Source organism: Centruroides vittatus, unplaced genomic scaffold (assembly GCF_030686945.1).
Source record: "Centruroides vittatus isolate TY-2023 unplaced genomic scaffold, ASM3068694v2 scaffold_2707, whole genome shotgun sequence".
Classification (NCBI taxonomy): Eukaryota; Metazoa; Arthropoda; class Arachnida; order Scorpiones; family Buthidae; genus Centruroides; species Centruroides vittatus.
Window position 1 is genome coordinate 916,008 of NW_027122692.1, and position 15,303 is coordinate 931,310.

The 15,303-nt window shown below is 35.4% G+C and overlaps 2 protein-coding genes across 3 annotated transcripts in view; one reads left to right on the forward strand and one right to left on the reverse strand.

Annotated features, from left to right (window-relative positions):
• On the forward strand, nucleotides 1–10,439 carry LOC136987779 (tRNA-queuosine alpha-mannosyltransferase). Its single transcript, XM_067285541.1, has 9 exons — nucleotides 1–453; nucleotides 5,677–6,019; nucleotides 6,089–6,256; nucleotides 6,974–7,312; nucleotides 7,387–7,493; nucleotides 7,555–7,699; nucleotides 7,819–7,889; nucleotides 10,071–10,162; nucleotides 10,234–10,439. Exons 2-9 carry the CDS (start codon nucleotides 5,832–5,834, stop codon nucleotides 10,300–10,302), a joined length of 1,179 nt encoding a protein of 392 aa, XP_067141642.1. The 5' UTR covers nucleotides 1–453; nucleotides 5,677–5,831; the 3' UTR covers nucleotides 10,303–10,439.
• The window catches only part of ATPCL (ATP-citrate synthase), a 19,131-nt gene continuing 14,150 nt past the window's right edge, over nucleotides 10,323–15,303 (reverse strand). For both annotated transcript variants that reach the window (XM_067285540.1, XM_067285539.1), the window contains 9 exons: nucleotides 14,850–14,954; nucleotides 14,692–14,773; nucleotides 14,381–14,619; nucleotides 14,216–14,309; nucleotides 12,935–13,240; nucleotides 12,717–12,860; nucleotides 12,535–12,648; nucleotides 12,305–12,464; nucleotides 10,323–10,947 (listed from right to left, as the gene is read on the reverse strand). In XM_067285540.1, the coding sequence (XP_067141641.1) occupies nucleotides 10,847–10,947; nucleotides 12,305–12,464; nucleotides 12,535–12,648; nucleotides 12,717–12,860; nucleotides 12,935–13,240; nucleotides 14,216–14,309; nucleotides 14,381–14,619; nucleotides 14,692–14,773; nucleotides 14,850–14,954 (1,345 nt within the window). In that variant the 3' untranslated portion in view covers nucleotides 10,323–10,846. The remainder of the gene's footprint in view (nucleotides 10,948–12,304; nucleotides 12,465–12,534; nucleotides 12,649–12,716; nucleotides 12,861–12,934; nucleotides 13,241–14,215; nucleotides 14,310–14,380; nucleotides 14,620–14,691; nucleotides 14,774–14,849; nucleotides 14,955–15,303) is intronic.

The following is a 15,303-nucleotide window of genomic DNA, read 5'->3' on the forward strand; positions in this document are numbered from 1 at the left end:
TCCGAAAGAGCGAGAAATTGTAATTATTTTCGAGTTTATAACATACACACGCACACACACACAAAAAGAAAAATGGTTTGTGTTTAACGTTCCGAGAATCTCAAGCTTGAATATTTCCTGGAAGTGTCTCTTGTAGTTAAAATAGTTTGTTTGCGTGATCAATGGATGCTTGAAACAGACATTTGTTCACATGTTACTTCATTCTGACGTCACCGCCGTTGTTTGCGCCGCACGAAGACATCCGAGCTTCGTAATCTAATTACTCCTCATTATGCAAATTAGCCACGGTTTGCCTTTGCGTGCGTTACTTTTCTTACAAGTTCAAATGTGCAGAAAAATGGACTCCCGAAGAATATTAAAAGGAAAATTGAGGTTTTGTGTTACGAAACGAGGAAAGAGGAAATTGTTTTTCTCTTAACAAATACCAGAAGTCTCTTAAATATAAACAATCAGGTACTTGTGTAATTATGTAAAAATATTTTTTACACTCAATTAATTTATTTTCTTATTGTTTTACCTAGAATTAAACAGGGGAGGAGGGAAATCGTACCATTGCCAGCGCTTATAATGATTTGCGGATTCCATTAACGGATGGAATTTCATATACAGTAATGGGTTTCGAACCCGTACTTATATTATTAACGTAATAAATATTCGTAAATCTGCAAAATTTTTGGGCCCATTAACGAGCGGAATGCTGAAGTTTGTTCTGTTTGCATCCACGTTTCGGGTTCTGTAACTTGGATCTCGTTGCAGAGTACTATTTTTATGTAATTTGTACAGAAATACTACCCTAAAATGATAACTTATTCAGTAACCTTCAGCCATGCAACTTTGCACACCCATACATGAGTTTGCTTTAATCCAGCTGCACGTGAAACATAACTGATAAGATCCTAATTAAGTCACGCTTCGGTAATTTTTAGTCAGAAAATGCGGCCTAGCCTTTAAAAAAATGCAAACAGCAGAGAAATCAAAATTTTATGTCATCCGAGTGGCACGATCCCGTTGCACACTCCGGAAATGACTTGCAACACGTTTTAACAACTTTATTCGAAAATCTGGTTAAAACGGTGAATTTTTAAAGGACTTTTATACAGTAAAATCCGAGCAACGCACGCGACAATTTTAAACATCACTAATAATAATTTTACATGCAAAATTTTGGGTATTTTATGAAGGGTTTTCAAGTAAATTGTGTTGCAAGATCAGATCTCGGCATACAGGATTTTAGATGGCAAATGCATTCTTACTCGTGTAATTGCATAGGGATCAAACATTTCGCGTAAAAGCGGAAATAATCCTGAACTAAGCATTAAGTATGGTGATTTGCATAGTGATAGCGATCGTTATTTCAACCGAAGGATCTTATTTGCAATACGTCCAGTGTATTTACACTGCATATATTGCGAATAAGGTACTGTATAGACGGCCGGATGGCCGAGCGGTAAAGGTGGCAGCCTACCGCTCTGGGGGACCCGGCATCGAATCCGAACGGGTCGAATAATCCCCAGGGAATTTTCGGGGGGTGGTCCGTTCGGATATGTCGGGCCCCGTCCCTCACCACCCGGTCGCCCCATTGTGGGCCTGGCCGAACCCATAATGGGCCTACTAAAAGAGGCCCTCTTAGTGCCCACAGGGCGGAAAAAGTTAAAAAAAAAAAAAAAAAAAAAAAAAAAAAAAGGTTACTGTACTTCGGTACAATTTGTAGCAAAGAAGAATTTAAATCACTCAACTTTAGCAAATATCTAGCTGCAATATTTAAATATCTCGAGGTTTCGGGTATAAAAAAAAGCACTTAAACCATGAGATCTGCTACAAATTTGAAACTTAAGTTTAAAAACTTATAAAATTATGTAACTCGTATGTAAAAGCAACCGAAGAAACTAAGAAGAATGGCATTCTTGCCGAACAAAGTTTCAAAGTATGACTCCAATGAAAAAAACATAAAAAAAAAAAAAAAACAAAAATGGCGGCGAAGTATAAAGCTCCCATTATGTATAGAAGAGATCTATTTTTATGTATTCCGCGCATACATTTACCTCATGTAAACCGATACACATTTATAAAATTATCAAGGACGGTGCCTCGTTTAACTGGTATAATCATGTGTCACGAGAAAGCGATTCAGCATATCATATTCTCCTCATGTGGGTCAAAATGATTAAATTTTCATCATGAGAAGTCGAAAAAACCGTTTCAATAACTTTAGCCACTTTTAGAAGTTATTGTTGAAAAGTCGATGTAAGGGCGTGCAAAAAAGTTCAATAACATCATTTTTCGTCCAATCGCTATCCGGTCGAGTCGTAAGTAAAAAGTGTTATTGCGTAACGCGATTGCAAACAGATGTCGGTAATGACGACGTCCGAGTGACACGTGAACAGCGAGTGACCCGAGTGGCTACGAAGCTTAGTAAATACTAACGACATCTGCTGTCCGAAATTATAATTAATCGCCACGCTATCTGTATTGTGTGGTAAAGTGTTGCCAGTTTTGCGGAGGATTTATTTTAAGCACTAAGAAAAATTATATTGATGATTATTTAATGCGTTGTTGAAAATATACATTATTTTAGAATATTTGAACTGAATAAATCGCTCTTTTTTTTTGCGACTTATTCAGTTCAAATACAATAACAAATACGATCTAAGCCGGGCCGGATGTATGCAAGACAAAAAGAAATTTACTAAAGCAAACATTTTTTTGATTTTTGATGAATTGATTATATATTTTTTAACTTTTATATTATTTAAAATAGCTATTTGACTATGAAATGATAAATCCAATCGAATTTCTCAACAGTTTTCTGTCTAGTGAGTTTGTAGGTATATAGAGGACTGTAGTTCTTTGCACGCTGAAATACTGTCAATCCGCCATCTTTAGTCCACTTGTTGTTGCTTTCTGTTATCGCGTATTGTCGTATTTTATCTTTAAGAAAAATCCAGTTTTCAATAATATACATAAATAAATAGAAATTTTGAAGGAGAAACTGTAAACTTTACAGACTAAATATGGCGACACTAGACTTAAACTCTGCTTTACATATATAATACACATTTATCTAGTATTAATAAAACGGTTGATAGTGTCGTTTGTTTTATTGCATTTTTATTTAGTATCGCCGCATGTTCTTATTACAACTTAAAATATAATACCTCGGAGATGAATGTTGGGTATTTACTTTTTAAAGGTGACTCCTGGGTTGTGGCCGGATGGCCGATGCTGGTCAAATGGCAGCCTATCGCTCTCTGGGAACAGCCAGGATCGTGAATTCGCTGGGCCACGGTTCAAAAAAAGATCTTACAACAGGAATGTTTCGCGGGCGTTTGTCTACGGATATGGTCCCAGTACGGATCAGTCTCCTTACCGCTCGCGGACAGCAGCACATGCCCATCTGTCGGGCTCTTGGCTCCGATACCCATAATGGAGCCTTTTCGCCTTAAAATTAGACCGTCCTAAAAAAGACTATAAGAGTCTAACTAAAAGGGAGCAGATCAAATTGCACATGGGCTGGAAACAGTCAAAATAAATAACATCATAAATACATGACTACGTGAGAGACCTTATAGATTTACGTGTCAAGGTCTCAGGTGTTGCGTATAGTATTATTTACCGGCAACGACCGTGCGTGGTCAGCTGACTATCCCTACCCCTCACTGACATGGAAGCACGCAGTCTCAAGTTTAATAAGACGTTTGATTTATATATTTATTGAGAAACTTAATACAACATAAATCGTTATATCATTTATGGAATAGATTGTCTATAGAAACGTGTATTTTCAAACGCTTTTCCGCGCTCTGTCTGTGGGCACTACAAGAGGGCCTCTTAACCTAAACAGAATATTATAGATCTTCAATCTCGGTCCAACAATAACTCTGACAACTTTTAAGTTCGAAGTATCTCGTAGCATATTTTTAATAAGGAATACGCGAGGGTGTGAGGTGCCGTTAGAGGTGTTTTAAAACTCAAAGACGTAGAACCCACGTAAGATACTGTCGAGACGTTCAGGCGCGCGACTTCCTGTGGGCCTAGATAAGTTTGCCACAATGGCGTTCTGAAGAATTGTACAAGCAATGACGAATCTTCCATCGGACTTCTGGCCAAGATGCTATTTGTCAAACACTCAATAAGAGCTTGCAGGAAAAGGCAGCGCTTTGAACGTCCCGACGTCGCACGACGTACACGTTTTGCGCGTGGTATATAACATATCGGCCTCACACCTCGCTATTAATTTAAGTTGTAGAAGTTTCGTGTGTTATGTCATATAATTCCTTTGCGGTGATAATGGCTAAGCTAGATTATACCATTATGCGCAGAGGGTTACTAAGTTTATTATGCAAAAAAAGAGTTATAATACCTGTGCACGTAGGTACACAGTGTGAAGCGGGCATCTGATTCGGTTGCGTACAATCCAAATTTACATATTGGATTCTTTGTATACATCCAATTTAATTGAGTCCATCTTGTCTATTCCAAACGTTCATTCAAGATTATCACTGTCAGAAAGAACTATTCGATTGACCAGTGACCTACAAACTGTTAAATTAGCAGCGAATATTCTCTACTTAGAAAATATATTTTTTTCTATTTGGCAAGCTTGTTGTTATTGCGACATAAAAAATGAAACGTTTTGCAATACGACAGGAAAATTTAGAGCCGAGTTATACGAATTTTTCTCACGTTTTGAGTCGTGTTACATTCGACAACGTCTACCTGTCCTCATTTCTCTATCCGACGTTTACGATGACGCACGAAATTCTAGAGATTTACGATCTGATGCTATAATATTGTGATCTAGATATTCACCTTTAACACTCATTGGCATCTCTTAACGAAAGATACAATATCAGAGATCTGTTTTCGAGTCAAAGTGATTTACAGCGTAATTTGAGATAGATTTGGGTCGCTCCATCACATAACCTTATAACGTTTCATACTTTATTCTGTTAGAATCACCGCGTCTACTAGCTGTAATACGCATGTTCTTTAGCGCTAGACTTGAATGATGGTGCAAGAATAAACATCTCAGATGTTTTCAATGAAATTTTTTTTGTAAGATTGTTAGTGCGCGTAGTACGATAGTGTCTAGCTGAGATGTAGACATTAAAAAACTGCAAGCCATATGTTTTTAGACCCGGAGAGGTGCCTTTTTAAATTTAAGTGGGTGATGAATGAGAACTGTAGAAATCATGATAGAAGGCGCAGTTCAATAAATTACGAGGTTTCAATAGGCCAACCAGTACTAAACACATGGCTTTTAGTATTACAAACCTATCGGGGAAATGGATGCACGAACAGTTCAAGGTGTCGGAGCCTAACCCGAATCATCTCGGAAATCGGGAAACAAATTCGCGGATGGGTCGAAAGACGGAATTTTTCTGGAGGATGTTCGTACCGAATATGTCGGGCCTCGTTCTTTGCCATCCACCGCTCCATTGTGGACCTGGCCGAATGGATTTGACAAAAAGGCCCACTTAGGGAACGGCAGAGAATTTTAAAAAAACGAAGTTTTTTCAGGGCTTTAACTCTACACTTAATCTCTAATTCTTGATACAATAAACAAAAATACGGAATTTTCATACTTATTCTCAAACTAATTAAAACATAAAAATGTACAGTACAATACACAGCCTAAGTTATTAGTTAAACGAGTTATTTTTATATTTTAATCAGGTGAATTTCGAGAATAAAATTGGCAACACTTACCGTCGACGACTTCAGCGCTCCGTGCGTCCATCCGGCGAAACGATCGGATAAACATGGCAGCTTGCACGGTTAATTTTTACACGTGAAAATCACGCAGGGAGGGATGCGATTTACGAAACGAGATGGAGAAAACCGTACTACTAATCGAACCGTTCTACGCGGGATCTCACAAACAATTAATAGATCTTTTAAATGAAGAGTTCCGATCGTCGACCGACTTGTACACGCTGCCTGGCAAAAAATGGCACTGGAGAGCCAGAACTTCCGCTCTTCACTTCTCTCAAGCGATACCTACGCAACATGACTTCCGGTTAGTATCTCCACGTTAACCTTAATTTATAACTATTTAAAGACGATTGACGATTTTCCTACTTTCTAGAGTGCTGTTTGCCAGTTCCGTTTTGAATCTGGCAGAACTGGTTGCCTTGAGGGGTGACCTGGCCAAATTACACAAGGTCCTTTATTTTCACGAAAATCAATTACTGTATCCGGTTGAGAAACGACAAGAGAGAGACTTTCAATATGGTTATAATCAGATCGTCTCTTGGTAAGTATCAGCTGTTTGCAAGGTGTTTGATGTTGTATGCAAGTGCATAAATTTGAAGTAAGAGTTCGTTTGGGTTAATGTTACCCTAGGTATACAAAATGGCGGCTCGTCTCTGACTCCAGCATGCAGAAGCGAGGAAACAGTGGAGACGCACGTTTTCTAAACCTAACCTATTCTAATAATTTAGTTGCTAATTTTATCATAATTATTAGCAACTAAATTATTAGAATAGGTTAGGTTTAGAAAACGTGCGTCCCCACTGTTTCCTCGCTTCTGTATGCTGGAGTCAGAGACGAGCCGCCATTTTGTATACCTAGGGTAACATTAACCTGTCACTTAAATTGGCCATGTAGACGTGGGCCCTTTGCAAAAAAGTCGGCAAGGTCGTTTTCAAAGTACTGTGTTCTCTCTATACTCCGACACACCACAGGATAACACAAGAAATTTTTGTCTTACCTCTTGTCAACATATGTGTATAATGTCAGTTGCTAGTTTGTTGCACAGTTAATTTATTGTATTAATCACAACTAACCTGTGAAATATGTACCATACAGTATAAAATGTACTTATGTACTTAGAAAATCCAGTAATCTACTGGTACCATATATTTCAGACTAGAAACTACTGTATATAAATTGCTCATTTGTTCAGCACTACTTAAAATTTCAACCAACATAACCAGTTTTATAATTGAAAAATTACTACTTTCTTTTTTAGTTTAGTTGCAGACGAGATAGTTTTTAACTCTCACTTCAATCAAGAATCTTTCCTGCATGCCCTATCGACCTATTTCACTATAATGCCGAAGCCCAGACCGAAAGATCTGGAGTCGAAAATCCGTCCCAAGTGCAGAGTTTTGTATTATCCGTTAACTAGTACGGCTCTAAACGAAAGACCGAACGGTTTACTCGAAGGAGACGGACGGAACAATTTGTCCGAGAGCCAATGCACGTCTCCGAGCAAAAACGAAGATTCTTCCTATTTCTCGAAGCCTCCGGTTTCCAATGACGTAATGGATGATTCGACACCGTTGCATATTGTTTGGCCTCATAGATGGTAAGTATACCGTACACTGGACTTGGTTCAAATGGTTAATATATATTTGTGTAATGCATATTAAATATTTTCAGGGAGCACGACAAGAATCCAGAGGAGTTTTTTGAGGTCCTATACCGCTTAAAAGAAGAACATTCCTTCAGATTATCAGTAATTGGGGAATCTTATTCGGAAATTCCAGGTAATTTGTCGTATTCGGGAAAGAAATGCTACCTGTCGATGACAGATTTGATTTTGCATAGATGTTTTTCGTAAAGCAAAAGTGGCATTAAAGGAAAATATCGATAATTGGGGTTACCGGGAGACGAGAGAAGAATATCTTCGCATCTTAGCAAATGCAGACGTAGTAGTGTCTACGGCAAAACAGGAGTTTTTTGGAGTGGCAATGTAAGTCGTCCATTATAATGCATTTCTATTCAAGATAATAAGCGAAAACGTTTGTGTAAGCATGTAACAAGGTGCCTTTTATTTTTATACATCTGTAACAATAACTTATATGCCTTCAGGTTAGAAGCCATTCAGCACAGATGTTATCCTCTCTGTCCCAACAGACTGGTGTATCCAGAGATTTATCCCGGTACGTATGTTAAAATATGAGAGTTTCAATGATTATGATCAAAAATATAACATTTTGTGTGTTTAATTCAATTCGATTCCGATTGGAATCATTCGGGAATAAAGGTTAATGACAAAATGGGTGTAAAACTCAACACGAATTTTAAAATATATTCTTTCTATAATAGTAACCAAACCTGTCTGTAGCACTTTTGAATGCGATGCTAGGAATTGAATCGTAGCTTTCACGCAACTGCAACCCATACCACTAATTTAGTAGTGTGTCGTGCTTATGTGCAACACTACTGTCTTGGTTTCCTAATTTCATTGCAGAGTCCAGCTAGCTCTTGAAATGATCATGTGCGGGCAGCACCACTGCAATGTAGCCTTTGAGGTTCTTACGGTAACATTACTAATTTAGAATTGCACAACTCAATTGGAGATGGTAAAAAAGCTATAGATTCTGCAATCATATTTTGTATTTAAAATGTCTCGTTTACTTATTTAAACCAGGGCTGTGGAGTCGGAGTCGTCAAAAATCCCCCCGACTCCGATTCCTTTTCACTTTCTCGTCTTGTTATGTATATAAAACGGAAAAGTATTGGAATTGTGTTAAATTTGACACACAGAGTGTTTTTGCAAATTTATGTGTTTGGAGACCTCCTGAACCCAAAAAATGTCAAATAAAGGAGGAAAATTTGTTTAATTTCTTTATTCTCTCTTCTGAAATATTAAACAATATCTCAGAATGGGTACAATATTTGGCACCATAGCTTTGCATAAAGGGGCATTAATGCTATTAAATTTTGGTTCTTAATTAAAGGTCGACAGGGCGGAGACATAGAAGGGGGGGGGTCACGTGTCACATCTCCAGTGTGGTCGGACTTAACGAACATTTTACTTGTTATTAGCATTCACAATTTTTTTTATAAAACTCTTTTCTCCCCTCAAAATTAAGCTCTGTCATTTTATAATAGTACAGCAAAACTCACTTGAGATGTTTCTTCTCTCAAGTCGTTCAAATTTTGCAGTATCATCATTACGTCCATAAGCAACGGTAGCGAAAGATGTCTCCGGCCCAGGGGGGAAAATGTACATGGGCCTCGGAAATGAGTGAAACGAAGCCTGGGTTCCCGTGAATCCGGGGCCCGGTAAATTTTACCCCATCATCCCACTCTCGTCGGTCCTGTTCATAAGACACTGTAATATCTCACGAGGGAATTTTTAACAAAAAAGTATTGATTCCGCAAAAGTAAGTAATAAAATAGACCCATCTAATGTCATCACGTGACATTAGAATTCCCGGGTCTATTTTATTAACAAGTCCATCCCTGGTCGGAGTCGGTATATTTTTACACGACTCCGCAGCCCTGATTTATAACCATGCAGCATGGTATGCAATTAAGTATATTTAAATGCCTTGAATATCTTCCAGTTAAATGTTATTTATTTATAGCAATTGTGCTCCCTTTAGTTACACTTAAATCTTTGAAAAAAGAGGAGATTGGTAGTGGCACATGTTTAGGAAAGACAAATTGCTAAAATCTTCTCTATGATGTAAACAATCCATTGTCAGAAGGGCTACATTTATAACATTGGCCTACAGATCAAGCTATGTGGTCGTTTGTTTTAAGTTCTTGTGGAGTGTTATGTATTTTGCATTATAGTGAGTTTGATTAATTTTTAAGTAGATTACATTTAATTTAAACACTGTTGTTTCCTAGTCAGAGAACACAGAAAATATTCTATGACATAATTTTGCTTTATAAACATTAAGTGACTTAATCTTTGGGTAACAACTACTAGAATAGCCATTGAAGAAAATAAAGTTCAATTTTCGTGTACAGTCCAGAGGCAGACATTTTGCAGTTTACACGACATGCGACATGCGATTAGCAAGTTTTATACAACAGGCATCTATTTCTGTCAAGCACGTGAGTGTTTAAACAACTTTATGATCGGGTTTCGGATCTTATTTCGACATATATTAATTTGTACGTTACAGCCACTCTCAATGCAAGTGTAAAATCTAGTTTAATTATTGCAACAGAGTGGCATGAAAAATTTTAAAAACATGCCAGGTCCTACCCTTTTTAAAACTCATTTGTCATGAAATTTTCTAGAGGGATAACTAATGTTAGAATCCTAATTCTTTAAAATTTCAAACAGAATGTCAAACATCTAATTTTGGAATATATTTCAGAGGAATACATGTACAATACTTCAAATCAACTTCTAAAGAAACTTAAGAGATTTTGCAAACATCCAAATCTTGTCAGAAATAATGTTTTGCAGGTAGGCTTGACAATTTTTCGATGGGATAAAGTTTACACCACGATAACTAAGATGAAAATTTTTATTTTCAGATCGACGTCGAAAAGTTCCAGTGGAATAAACTGAAACCCTTCTATAGAGACCTGTTAAGAGTAAGCTAGGATATCAAAATACCGATAAGAACGGCAAGGAATTTAATTATTTTATTGTCATCTACACGAAATAAGTTACAGTTCTTACCTGTTTTCATCTGTATATAATATATTAAATCTGTGTATACGTTATTTTAAATTTACAAGACAGGATAACTTGATGTCATAATTTAATGTATCATTTTACACTTTGATATATAATGTCTTACCTCTCTCTGATATATATATAATTATATATATATATATATTTTTTGCTACTAAGCATTTAACGTAAAACCACTTCTGTTTGGTAAAAAAAAAAATTAAAATAAATGCTTAAAAACAGACGTAAAAACGACCGACAAATAAAACAGCTTATGGTGTACGTGACAGAACAGAATAAAACAATGCTGCTATTACTGTACTGACAACCTAACGGAGTCCAAAATTCGACGTTTCCGACAGATGGCCGAAGCGGCAGACGGTCGTTCCGAGGAGGAGACACGTGGAAGGGTGACAAAAATATTCTCTCGATTGTACATAAATATACTTCTCGTTCCGACGGCTGCCCGTCTTAGGACGATCCCATCAAGGTTTCTGGGAGGATATAAGATATGTCGTCCCACGGGTGGCGATACAGTCCCTGTCTGAGACGTTTCTGATCCAGATAGTGTCCTGTATTATCAAGAATAAGAAACACAGATCAAACGGTGGGTTTAATTTAAAATGAATGGACATCGGGATAAAAAAGGATATTGGCTAAAAAGTAACCTTAAAATCTATGGATTTATAAGAAAATTATTGCCTAAACGGACATACCCAGATTCCGGGAATGCTAGGATATTTCCAATAAGAAATAATTTTAAGCAGTCATACTAAATAGTTGTTAAACATTGAAAATTTTAGACACAAAGGAATTAAGTATATACTTACTCTAGAATTTTTGTTTAGGTAAGTGCATTAAAAATTAAAAAAACATGACAGTAAAATGAATACTATTCCATTCTAAAGTTCTGCTAATAGATTTAAATTGTTTGATAGCATATTTGCTATTTATCTAAGGATAACTTATATTTTACATAATTGTCATTTATTGAAGAACAAATGACACCGCTCTGGCAAAATACATGCTTTTGTTGGAATATAGTTGCTAAACCTTTGAATAATGGCTACTGACAGGAATGAAAAGTGGTTGTTGGGAAATAGCTATTATTGGAGTTTCAGTTATGTTAACATGAGATTTATTAAGCTATTAAGTACAAAATTTGTACAGCATGACTTGTATAGCAACACTTATTTGTGCTTGTATTGTTGCTGGGAAGCTACATAATGTGTGGTTAAGTAGTGACACGTAATCAGCACACCTTGCTTGAGCAAAGCGTTATCTTCGCAACAAGGTTTTTGCTATTAATGGCACCGAACAATACTGTTAATTAATAGCATTAGGAAAAGTGCATTAAATATATACGATACAAAATTAGTAAATTATGCTTTTTTGGATGAAATTTGAAAGTATATTCTTGAAGGCTAACCAATAAAGCTTGGAAACAAACAGTGAATAAATTCAATACAATAAAATTTATAATTAAATTTGATATGAGTTATGAAAGTGTTGCTATACAAGTCACGAGTCATTAAATAATTAATGTCAGAAGGTTATTCTAAACAAGTTATGTCTTAAAACGTTTTTAAATTTTTTTAATTTTCCAAACTTTTCATTAAATACACAATAAGTAACAATACATTGACATACAATCAACAAAATAATATAATTATTGTACTGTACATTTTGCAAACGAAGGTATCAAGTGTTGCAGTATTGTGCAGCTTGGCAAAAAAAAAAAAAAAAAAAAAAAAAAATTGATTGGTGCAAGGTCCAAAGGGTTGACAAAATAATTTGCACTACAGCTATTTTATGAAGTTTGAATTTAATCCAACAAAATCATGTTCTTTTGCTTTGTTATACATATAATTACTTAATTCAAATTAATAATAAAATCTTATTAATAAATTGAAACTCAAATGATCTCACCAATGAATCCAATTGTGCGTCCTAATACAAATAAACCATTCAGTGCTCCTATGTCAATGTATTCTTGAGCTTCTTCCTGCGTGAAGCACCCGCTGTAACGGAGAAGATCGACGATCGATGTTCCTATAAACCCGTCTACGTTGAGAATCAAATTTGGTTTCTATAAAGAGAGAGCGAAAGGAGTTTACTTCTAATTCACGTAATAAAAAATATGTGAAAGTAATAATTACCTTTGATGTTGTGATTTTTTCAACTTGCAGTGCGTAATCTAAAACGGGAGTTGCAGGAAAGTGCCTTTTAACATAGTCCTTTAATATTTGGACCCTCATGTCGGGATTATTTATCTGTAATCAATTTTGATTAATTGTATTTTTACATTTCCCAAGATTGAAAGGATAAAAGCTTTACTTACAGATTTCACTCTGTGTCCTATTCCCATGATCAGTTGTCCCTTCTTCCTTGTTGTGTTGACAAACTCCATAGGGATCATTCCATTATCATATGCTTCGCTAAACTGTTTGGCAGCAGCATCGAGTGCACCACCAAAACGATCTCCCTATAGAATTAAACATTAAAAAAGTCATTACGAAATTATCGTGCTGAGAGAGATTTTATTTTTAAATCACCTACAATTGTAAGGAGACCAGATACTAGGGACGAAACAAGATCTTTTCCGGCTCTTGCACAAACTATTGTGTTGTGAGCCCCGGAGACTGCCGGTCCGTGATCAGCAGTTACCATAAGTATCATCTCCAGAAATTTACAAGCATAAGCCGGCAGACGTCTTTGGCACCATAAAAGACTAAGAACACCACCAATTCCCAATTCTTCTTTGATTACTTGTGTAATTGGTATACCGGCATACAATAATTCTTGACCTCTGTCATCACTGATGGTTGACATAAACGAGGCAGGTTTTCTGATTAATCCCAGTTCCTTTAATAAAGAAATATTTATAAATTTAAAAACATATATATATCAAAAAATTTAAAAGTAAATACTTTTAATTGCTACAACTAACATTTCTTTAAAAATTCACAAAATTTAGAAAGTAAACTATTTTATTTTTAAGTCCCTTCATATCTTGTTCCCTTGCACACCGAGGCAGAGGAGTGCCTCAATGTGCAAGAGTTAATTCTACTGTCCTGTCACGGAGTAACACGATTAATATTTATTATCGGATTTTCATAAAAATTTGTGATCAATGTTAAAATGCTTCTTGACCAATATTACAAAAACAGCCTTTTCACTCAAGTCTGATATTCGAAAGCCAAAGTTTATGTTAATAATAGAAATATATATATATATACACAGCAAGTCCTCACTTATCATTTCATTACAATATCATCCAGGAAATATACAAACAAATTTACAATTACTGCCATTGAACTTTATATACAGTAAAATTGTTCTACGAGGTGGGAATTAAATGCTGGAAGTTATAAATGAGTTTCTTATTGGATCAGATTTGCATCATTTACACTATGGTAAAATTGGTTTTGTTGCATGTCGTTTTGCTTAATGTTGCAACTTTCAAGATCCTGCAGACGAAAGTGAGGACTTTCCTATTAAATTTGAGAATAACTTTTGTACTGGAACGTAGCAAAACCTTACTTTATTTTTTAGTATCTAGTTTACAAGTTTAGAAAGCATTTTGGATTTATTATTTGAGGATTAAAAGAAAAGTTAATAATAATTCTTTAATAATTATACAATTGTATTTCTGCTAAGCTTCAAAAATGTATAAGACTAAATAACTATGTAAATAAAAATTTTTTTTAAGCACAGTTCATTAGTAATTATACACAGTTAATTCATAATGAATGATGCTTGTAATTAAACATTTGGAAATTGTTTTATTAGTTAATTTTTATAAATTTAGTTGAAAAGTAAGTAAATATTTGTTCTTACTCTAGCCCAACTGTAATCCATTGGGACTGTTGGAGGGGGTACTTCTGGTTGAGGAATAATAACTCCTTTGGTTACTAAATCATCATAAACTTTCCTAGAGTTATTAATAATACTTATTTAATTAAGTTTTCATCTAAGTTTTAATGGTTTAGTAATTGTACTTACTTAATTGTTTCACCTAGAGCATCAAATGTTGCCGGAACAAAAGCACCTGCTTCGGCTAATGCCTTGTTCTTTGCTACCGCAGTTTCCCTATCGCTGTTGGCACAAGCTCCAGCATGGCCAAACTGTACTTCGGATGAAAACATTCCCGCGCAAGTACCGATACACCAGGAGACTAAAGGTTTTGATAGTCTGCCATCTTTTATGGCCTCGCAAACTTCGTATTCTTCGATTCCTCCGACCTAAATAGATTCAAAATGATTAAATATTTAGAAATTGTTAGCGTTAATAAAATTGTTGTTTTTATGAGTTACCTCTCCTAAGAGCACCAACATTTTCACATCAGGTTCCTTTTCATACCTCAAAAGATGATCCATAAATGTTGTTCCAGGGTATCTTGTTTACAAAAAAAAAACTTCATTTATGAATATTTGTAAATAAATAATGAATCAAATCGAATTTAAAAATATACCTGTCACCGCCAATAGCCACTCCTTCATAGACTCCGTTTGTTGCTCGAGAAATGATATTGTTAAGTTCATTAGACATCCCACCAGATCGTGATACATATGCAACGCTAAAATTATAAATAAAACATTTTTAGAATAAATTTTCTAATTAAACTATGGTATTATTATATCCTTTATAAGATGAAATTTCATTTAAAAGTATTAAGTTCACTAACTGATGATAAAATGAAAATATTTGCAATTTGAGTCTCTATTACTTATTTAAATTATCTAATACATTCTTTTTCAAAATGACAAAGCTTTCATCGATGGATTAATATATAAAAACACTCAGAATGACAGGCTATTACTATGGATAAAAATACAGTAGACTCTTATCTTACACAAAATTAATATAAATGGATTTGTTTATGTGGATGGCAAATGATTATGTTAGCTCTGTGATGAACAGGGATA

Excerpts from the sequence above, each read along its gene's own strand:
- LOC136987779 (XM_067285541.1), top strand. The coding sequence starts at position 5,832 with ATGGAGAAAACCGTACTACTAATCGAACCGTTCTACGCGGGATCTCAC. Across the intron at positions 6,020-6,088 it reads CCTACGCAACATGACTTCCG|AGTGCTGTTTGCCAGTTCCG; the intron begins GTTAGTATCTCC and ends CCTACTTTCTAG. Across the intron at positions 7,890-10,070 it reads GTATCCAGAGATTTATCCCG|AGGAATACATGTACAATACT; the intron begins GTACGTATGTTA and ends AATATATTTCAG.